Source organism: Penaeus vannamei, chromosome 22 (genome assembly GCF_042767895.1).
Source record: "Penaeus vannamei isolate JL-2024 chromosome 22, ASM4276789v1, whole genome shotgun sequence".
Lineage (NCBI taxonomy): Eukaryota > Metazoa > Arthropoda > Malacostraca > Decapoda > Penaeidae > Penaeus > Penaeus vannamei.
This window is the reverse complement of record NC_091570.1, coordinates 24,633,721-24,643,720: the sequence shown is the minus strand read 5'-3', so window position 1 is coordinate 24,643,720 and position 10,000 is coordinate 24,633,721. Positions and strand designations below refer to the sequence as shown.

General features: G+C 32.4%; 3 protein-coding genes across 3 annotated transcripts in view; all 3 read left to right on the top strand.

Annotated features, from left to right (window-relative positions):
* The first annotated feature begins 5,027 nt into the window (after nt 1-5,027).
* On the top strand, nt 5,028-6,227 carry LOC138865821 (NADH-ubiquinone oxidoreductase chain 2-like). The gene is given in 2 exon segments (XM_070137158.1): nt 5,028-6,189; nt 6,191-6,227. Coding segments are annotated over 2 exon segments (1,020 nt in total). The 5' UTR covers nt 5,028-5,206.
* A 2,485-nt stretch (nt 6,228-8,712) lies between these two features.
* Nucleotides 8,713-9,631, top strand: LOC138865740 (ATP synthase subunit a-like). Its single transcript, XM_070137047.1, is given in 2 exon segments — nt 8,713-8,724; nt 9,018-9,631. Coding segments are annotated over 2 exon segments (624 nt in total). The 3' UTR covers nt 9,630-9,631.
* A 9-nt stretch (nt 9,632-9,640) lies between these two features.
* The window catches only part of LOC138865663 (cytochrome c oxidase subunit 3-like), a 790-nt gene continuing 430 nt past the window's right edge, over nt 9,641-10,000 (top strand). Inside the window, 1 exon segment of the mRNA XM_070136747.1 lies at nt 9,641-10,000. This exon segment is cut by the window's right edge and continues 430 nt beyond it. Coding sequence (XP_069992848.1) covers nt 9,641-10,000 — 360 coding nt within the window.

Here is a 10,000-nt window from a genome sequence, read left to right as displayed (position 1 = left end):
CCAAAATCAGAATTAATGTAGGAATTAAAGAGCTTTCAAATCTAATATAGAACAATAAGTAATTATTGGCCGAGAATGTTATAATTTTAAAAAATAACAAAAAAATGTTAACTAACAAGAATAAAGAAGGATAGTTATTTTCCTTTAACACTTTTTTTGTCTTGAGCAAACTACAAGGGCAGTAATCCAGAATCTTAACAAAATCAAAATATAACCTAATGAATCAATATTAAAGCACCATCCCGCTATATAATTACTAAAATCATGATGACAATATAACATTAAAATAAAAGTCAAAATAAATAAAGAACTTTGAACCGCTCACCACGAATTAACCAGAGGTATCAATATAACACAAGCCAACATAAATTTTAACATTGTAATACTCTAACTGACACTAACAATGCTAATCCCAAAGCCCCTTCACAAGCAGCTAAAGTTAGAAAAAACAACACAAAATAACGTTCATGCCCTATATTAGAAAGATGTAATCTTACAATTCAAAAAATTCTCAATATAATATACTCTAACTTAATAAAGTATTCAATAAATGTTTACGTTTAGAAACAAATACTCATAAACCACAAATGACTCTCACTACAGGCACAATATAATAAAAATTAAGAATTAACATTAGTTTTAATAGTTTAAATAAAACACCGGTCTTGTAAATCGGAATTGAAGTATTAAGTCTTCTTAAAGCATGAGAGAAAAGAGTTACCTCTTATCGCTAATCCCCAAAACTAGCATTTTAATCAAACTATTCTCTGTATTTCACTTATTATTATCCTTTCTCCAATAATTATTATTTCTTCTATTATTTTTACTCGCCTTTTACACCCTCTAGCAATAGGAATTATACTACTCTTTCAAACCATTATAATTTGTGTTACCGCCGGACTATCCATAAACTCATTCTGGTTCTCTTATATTCTATTCCTCATTTTTTCAGGAGCTATACTAGTTCTTTTTATTTATGTTGCTTCTTTAGCATCTAACGAATCCTTTAGTTTTTCAGGCTCTCTGTTTTTAACCTCTTTTTTTATTACTTTTATAGGATTTATAATAATCTTTGTAGACCCTCTTCTTCTGAATACTCCCATATCAATTCAACAATCTTCATTGACAAATAACCACTTATCATCTACTCAATTATGATTAAGTTCTATTTATAATTATACTACTATAAACCTTACTTTATTTATTATGAACTTTAATTGTAGTTGTAAAAATTACAAACACTTTTTTCGGTCCTCTACGTCTATCATCATAACAAATGACAATACCAATTCGTAAATCCCATCCATTGTTTAAAATCTTAAATGGAGCCATCGTAGATTTACCAGCTCCTGCCAATATTTCAACTCTCTGAAATTTTGGATCTCTCCTAGGTTTGTGCTTAGTAATTCAAATTGTTACCGGTCTTTTTCTAGCTATACACTATACAGCTCACGTAGATTTAGCTTTCTCAAGTGTTGCTCATATTTGTCGTGACGTTAATTACGGATGACTCTTACGTACCCTTCACGCTAATGGAGCTTCCTTCTTTTTCATTTGTTTATATATACATACAGGACGTGGTATTTACTATGGATCCTTCTTATATTTACATGCCTGGTCTGTAGGAGTTGTTATTCTTTTATTAGTTATAGCAACAGCTTTCTTAGGTTACGTCTTACCTTGGGGACAAATATCTTTTTGAGGAGCAACTGTTATTACAAACTTATTTTCTGCTATTCCTAATCTAATATCGGAACTGATCTCGTTCAATGAATTTGAGGAGGATTCGCTGTAGACAATGCTACATTGACCCGCTTCTCCACTTTTCATTTTCTTTTCCCATTTATCGTAGCTGCTGCAACTATTATTCATATTCTTTTTATTCATCAGACAGGTTCTAATAACCCTCCTGGTATTGTAAGAAATGTAGATAAAGTACCTTTCCATCCTTACTTTACATATAAAGATATTACTGGCTTTATCGTTATATTAGCTGCTCTGATTTTATTAACCTTGCTTAACCCTTATCTTCTAGGAGATCCTGATAATTTTATTCCTGCTAATCCATTAGTTACTCCAGCACACATTCAACCGGAATGATATTTCTTATTTGCCTACGCTATTCTCCGTTCTATTCCCAACAAATTAGGAGGGGTCATCGCTCTTGTTATATAAATTCTGATCTTACTTATTTTACCATTCACTCACGCTGCCAAGTTCCGAAGCCTAACATTTTACCCTCTGAATCAAGTCATATTCTGGTCTTTAGTTAGAATTGTTTTCCTTCTTACTTGAATTGGAGCGCGACCAGTAGAAGATCCTTATGTCCTTACTGGACAAATTCTTACTGTTCTTTACTTCTCTTACTATATCATTAACCCTCTAACTCTTATTTGATGGGATAAAATACTAGATTAAGTTGTTTGTTTGGCTGATAGGAAAGCACGTGTATTGAAAGCTCGCTAAAGAGGTTCGAATCCTCTAATAACTTTATTTCTTTTAAAAAATACAGTTATAATATTAATACGAAACAGATGGACTTTACACCCATAAAAAAAAAAAAAAAATTAAATAGCTTAGAGCTACCGGTGAAAATCTTTTTCAAGCCAAATATATCAGTTTCTCATAACGAAAACGAGGCAACGTTCCCCGAACTCATACAAAGGCAAATGCTCCTATTACAAGCTTTACAAAATAGAGGTCTCAACAAATTTCCTCCTAAAAAATAAAGAAAATATTCTTATAAAGAGAATTCTTGCATACTCTGCTATGAAAATTAAAGCGAATCCTCCTCTTCTATATTCCGTATTAAACCCCGACACTAGTTCAGACTCTCCTGCAAAATCAAAAGGAGTTCGATTAATCTCTGCTAAACAAGAGGCAAATCAAATTAAAGCCAACGGGAAAGTAAACCATAACAATCACACATCTCGCTGATATAAACTAAATAATCTTAAGTTGAACCCTCCTACTAAAAATATAAATGACAATAAAATCAAAGCCAATCTTACCTCATAAGAAATAGTTTGAGCCACTGCTCGCAAGCTTCCTAGTAAAGAATACTTAGAATTTGAAGCTCACCCTGCTCTTATAGTTGTGTATACTCCCAAACTTGTACAGCATAAGAAAACAGAGTTCTTATACTAAAGTTTATTAAACCCAGTTCATATGGTATAACTAACCACACAATTAAAGACACAAAAAGGCTAAAGACAGGGGACAAATAATAAGGAAGAAAATTTGATATAACTGGCAGCGTCTGTTCTTTAGTGAACAACTTTACAGCATCCGCAAATGGCTGCAACAACCCTATAAATCCTACCTTGTTAGGACCTTTACGGACTTGAATATAACCCAAAATTTTACGCTCCAATAATGTAACAAATGCTACTCCTACTAATACGCAAATAATCAACAGTAAATAATTAATAACTATAATTAATGTTATCACAGTATTACCTGGGGGACTAGCACCCACATTATTGGATCCTAAGTCCAATGTATAATTTTGCCAAAGCAACAGACCGATTATACTTATACATACAAAACAAAATTAATCTTATGATCTCTAATAGAGGATCATTAATTCTCCAGAAATTTCTGTTATTAAATAATTTAAGAACAGTTACTTATTATATTCTCGTCGCCCCAACGCAACAAACATTACCTAAATTCAAGTTATACTAACAATTTATAATATAGATACCTTATTGTAAAGCTTTATAGGGTCTTATCGTCCCCTTAATTTATTTAAGCCTTATCACTTGAAAGTTAAATTCAATAAATATAATTGAGACAGTTTGCTTTTTGTCCAACCATTCATACGAGCCTCCAATTAAGAGACTAATGATTATGCTACCTTCGCACGGTCAGTATACTGCGGCCCTTTAAAATAAATCAGTGGGCAGGCCAGACTTTACATACCAACCATATAGACATGTTTTTGATAAATAGGCAAAAGCATTATTTGCCGAGTTCCTTAATTATATCTTGTATTAAATAAGAAATTTTCTTTTATTTTAAGTTATAATATCACAACTTATTTCTACTAATGAAATCATTATTACTTTTAGCAATATATTAACTAAAAGAGTCGGATAATTACTACTAAACTTCACTTATATAAATATTACTCAAAGAAGAACGCTTTACTAATATGGCTGTTTTTAAGCCTAATTCAATAATACCTAAGTTTACTTTATTGTAGTTAACCTATTATTAGAATAAAAAGCTCTTCCCTCCTACTCTTTATTACTTTAAAGCTTTATTAACCTCAAAATAATTAAATTAAATTAAATTCTCCATCAACCAGATATGAAAAATCGTCTAGCATTTCACTACTAATACAAATTTAATAATTTCAGTAATACGAAAACTATTTATTTATATTAGCTCTTTTTCTTTCGGGACTACTTACTCTAATAAGATTATTTTGATTCTCCCTAATACACAAGGTACAAGTATTTAACTTTACTTTATCTTAATTAAATTTTCAATTTATTTCATCTTTCCTTTACAGTACTTTCTTCTATAACTCTTTTTAATTCCTTTCGAAGGCATTAAACTTTAGAGAGAAAGTAAAAAAAAAGTAAAAATTAAAGCAATATATTAAATTAACAATATATATGCTAAAATTAATTTTTAAACATTATTTTTAATTAGATTAATTTTATTTTAACAGATTGTTATAAAAAATAGTGTCTTCTTCTCTGAAACTTAAATTCTACCTGATTAAAGTTTCATACAAAAAGAAGACACTATTTTTTATAACAATCTGTTAAAATAAAATTAATCTAATTAATTAAAAATTAATTTTTAAAATTAGCATATATATTGTTAATTTAATATATTGCTTTAATTTTTACTTTTTTTTTACTTTCTCTGTAAAGTTTAATGCCTTCAGCATCACAATTAGTGCAAAATAAAAAGCTTATGACAGTAAAGCAAAAATAATTTTACTGTTTTACATAAAATGAAGTGCCTGAAAAAGGATTATCTTGATAGGGTAAAACATGTAAGTAAATCCTTACCTTCATTATTGCTTTCCACCCCCCCCCCCCTTTTTTTATACCCAATGGAATCGACACCATTCCCCCAAAGATGAAAACTTTGTGTGCACTTTACACCAGAGTATATCTTTATAATAGTTTATTCTTTTTAGTATAAAAAGATAAGCTAAGCAAGCTCCTGGGCTCATACCCCATCTATGAGGGTCATACTCCCTCTCTTTTTAATTCTTCTTTCTTCCTCTCAGATTTCATTTTTTTCAACTCTTATATTAGGGACTCTCCTCTCCATTTCATCTTCTTCTTGGTTCGGTGCTTGAATGGGACTGGAACTAAATCTTTTATCCTTTATTCCACTCATTTCTTCTAAAAACAACCAATACTCTTCAGAAGCTGCTTTAAAATATTTCTTAATTCAAGCTTTAGGTTCGTCGATCATCATTATATCTGCTTCTTTTATAATATCCTCGAGTGAACTCGCCACTACTTTATTTACGGTTGCTCTTCTACTTAAAGCCGGAGCTGCTCCTTTTCATTTCTGGTTCCCTAGAGTAATAGAAGGACTTCAATGAAACCAGGTTATTATTCTTATAACAATTAAAAAAATTGCTCCTCTATCATTATTATCGTACCTTTTATATTCCAACACCCTATACATTGTTCCAGCAGCCATTATTACTTCAGTGCTGGTAGGAGCAATCGGAGGAATTAATCAAACATTTCTTCGTAAGATTATAGCTTACTCATCAATTAACCATATAGCATGAATAATATCAGCAATCTTGATCAGTGAGACCAACTGACTCCTTTACTTTTCTTTTTACTGTCTTATTTCCAGTTCGGTGGCGATTTTGTTTAACTATCAAGACGCTTTTCATATCTCCCATATTGTAAATCATACTCCATACTCGTCCTATATAAAGATCTTCACTTCCCTTCTTTCTCTAGGTGGGTTACCTCCTTTCACGGGGTTTATTCCTAAATGAATTATCATCCAAGAAATAGTATCTTCTCATATGTTTATTACACTAGCTATTTTATTAGCTTCAGCTCTCTTAACTCTATTCTACTATCTACGGGTAGCTATAACAGCTCTTACTATATCAAGACCTTAAACTAAGTGAAGTACAAAATCAACAATTTCCTCATACATAACTCTGTCAATAATTTATATTGACATTTTTACTTCTAGCTCCTAGTCTATTTACAATCATTCTATAAAGCTTTACGTTATCTAAACTAGTAGCCTTCAAAATTACCAAAAGGAGTAGAATCTCTTAATCTTAAAGCTCTGGCGCTTTGCGCATCTTCAGAATTGCAGTCTTTCGTCTTATAATTTCCACTACAAAGCCATGATTATAAATCCATATATAGATTTACAGTCTATCGCCTACAACTCATCCATTATATCCAGCGCAACGATGATTATTTTCTACAAACCACAAAGACATTGGAACATTATACTTTATCTTCGGAGCTTGAGCTGGAATAGTAGGTACCGCTCTTAGACTTATTATCCGAGCTGAATTAGGTCAACCAGGAAGTCTCATTGGGGATGATCAAATTTATAACGTAGTTGTTACAGCTCATGCTTTTGTCATAATTTTCTTTATGGTTATGCCAATTATAATTGGAGGATTCGGTAATTGATTAGTACCCTTAATGTTAGGTGCTCCAGATATAGCTTTCCCTCGAATGAATAATATAAGCTTCTGACTCTTGCCTCCTTCTCTCACATTACTTTTATCAAGAGGAATAGTTGAAAGAGGTGTCGGAACAGGATGAACAGTATACCCTCCTTTATCTGCCAGTATCGCTCACGCTGGAGCTTCAGTAGATCTTGGAATTTTCTCTCTTCACCTAGCTGGAGTATCTTCTATTCTAGGAGCAGTAAACTTTATAACAACTGTGATTAATATACGATCTATGGGAATAACTATAGACCGAATACCTATATTTGTTTGAGCAGTATTTATTACTGCTTTATTACTACTTTTATCCTTACCAGTCTTAGCAGGGGCTATTACTATGCTTTTAACAGACCGTAATCTTAACACATCATTCTTCGACCCAGCAGGGGGAGGTGATCCAGTCCTATACCAACATTTATTCTGATTCTTCGGTCACCCAGAAGTATATATTTTAATTTTACCTGCTTTTGGTATAATTTCCCAAGTTATTAGGCAAGAATCAGGTAAAAAAGAAGCATTCGGAACACTTGGGATGATTTATGCTATGCTTGCTATTGGTGTTCTAGAGTTCGTAGTATGAGCACACCATATATTTACAGTAGGTATGGATGTTGACACTCGTGCTTATTGTACATCTGCAACAATAATTATTGCCGTGCCTACAGGTATTAAAATTTTCAGTTGACTAGGTACTCTTCATGGTACTCAACTAAACTATAGTCCTTCTCTCATTTGGGCCCTAGGATTTGTATTTCTATTTACAGTAGGGGGTTTAACTGGAGGTGTACTAGCTAATTCTTCAATCGACATTATTTTACATGATACATATTATGTAGTAGCACATTTCCACTATGTTCTTTCAATAGGATCTGTATTTGGTATTTTCGCAGGTATTGCCCACTGATTCCCCTTATTTACAGGACTTACCTTAAATCCTAAATGATTGAAAATTCATTTCCTGGTTATATTCATTGGAGTAAATATTACATTCTTCCCTCAACATTTCTTAGGTCTTAATGGAATACCTCGACGATATTCAGACTATCCAGATGCCTATTCAGCATGAAATGTTGTATCTTCTATTGGATCAACAGTATCCCTAATTGCCGTATTAGGCTTTGTTATAATCGTCTGAGAAGCACTAACCGCTGCCCGACCTGTAGTTTTTTCACTGTTCTTACCAACTTCGATTGAGTGACAACATAACCTTCCACCAGCAGATCATAGTTATATAGAAATTTCATTAATTACTAACTTCTAAAATGGCAGACAGATGCATAGGATTTAAGCTCCTACCAGGAAGATTATTTCTTCTTTTAGAAAACTTATGCCAACATGAGGTCACTTGGGTTTACAAGATAGAGCATCCCCACTTATAGAACAATTTTTTTTTCATGACCACGCTATAGTTGTACTGATTTTAATTACAACACTAGTAGGTTATATAATGTCAACCCTTTTCTTTAATACTTCCACAAATCGTTTCTTACTAGAAGGACAGACTATTGAGATTGTCTGAACCGTTTTACCTGCTTTAATTCTTATCTTCATTGCCCTTCCTTCATTACGACTATTATATTTATTAGATGAAGTTAATAACCCTAGTCTAACATTAAAAACCATTGGGCATTAATGATACTGAAGATATGAATATTCAGACTTCCTCCAAGTTGAATTCGATTCGTACATAATTCCTTCCAATGAATTACCTGAGAACGGGTTCCGACTCCTAGATGTAGATAATCGAACTGTATTACCAATAAACACTTAGATCCGAGTTTTAATTAGAGCTGCTGATGTATTTCATTCATGAACGGTACCAGCACTTGGAGTTAAAGATGCTATTCCAGGACGACTTAATCAAGTAAGTTTCTTGATAAACCGGCCAGGATTATTTTATGGTCAATGTTCAGAAATCTGTGGTGCGAACCATCGATTCATGCCTAATGTAGTCGAAAGAGTATCAGTAAATTCCTTCTTAAACTGAATTTCTTCTTCCAGAGAAGCCTCATCGGATGACTGAAAGTGTAGGTCTTTTAAACTTATAATAGTAATTAACGACTACTTCCGATGAATAAAATATTAGTTAATTAAACATAACATAAGCCTGTCATGCTTAAGTAATCAATATTATTGATATCTTTTGATCCCTCAAATAGCTCCCTTATTATAACTAAACCTCTTTCTTATATTTTCAGCCACATTTATTGTATTTATTATCTTAAATTATTTCATTAAAGTGCCTACAAAAATTGAAAAATCACCTTCCCCATTACAAAAAATAGAAATAAATTGAAAATGATAACAAATTTATTCTCAGTTTTTGATCCTACATCAAGAGTTCTTATACTCCCTCTTAACTGATAATATTCTTACCTATACTTTATTGAGCAATACCATTACGGTGATCCTTATTATGAACAAAGAATTTAAAACTTTATTAGGCTCATCTCATTTTGGAACTACACTTATATTTGTTAGTCTTTTTAGCCTTATTGTTTTTAATAACTTTTTAGGTCTCCTTCCATACGTTTTTACAAGCACAAGACACCTTACTATAACATTAGCTCTTGCCCTACCTTTATGAGTAGCCTTTATAATATTTGGGTGAATCAACCACACTCAACATATATTTGCTCATCTTGTTCCACAAGGAACTCCCGGAGCTCTTATACCTTTTATAGTGTTAATTGAAACCATTAGAAATGTAATCAGACCTGGTACCTTAGCAGTGCGATTGGCAGCTAATATAATTGCAGGACACCTATTACTTACTCTTTTAGGAAGAACTGGTCCCTCCCTATCAGCTACATTAATCTCTATACTTATTATTGGACAGATCCTATTATTAATTCTTGAAGCTGCTGTAGCAGTTATTCAGTCATATGCATTTGCAGTATTAAGAACCCTTTACGCTAGTGAAGTCACATAATATTTAAACTAATGACATCATCTCATGGACATTACGCCTTCCACTTAGTAGACATAAGACCATGACCTCTTACAGGCTCAATTAGAGCTATAATATTAACTACAGGATTAGTTAAATGATTCCACCAATTCAATCCTGACCTATTGATTTTAGGAATTACTGCTACTACTCTCACTATAATTCAGTGGTGACGAGATATTACACGAGAAGGAACTTATCAAGGTCTTCATACAAAGGCAGTTACTATTGGACTTCGATGAGGAATAATCCTATTTATTACCTCAGAAGTTTTATTCTTTTTTTCATCTTTTTGAGCTTTCTTTCATAGAAGACTTGCTCCTAACGTAGAAGTAGGAAGTTGCTGACCTCCA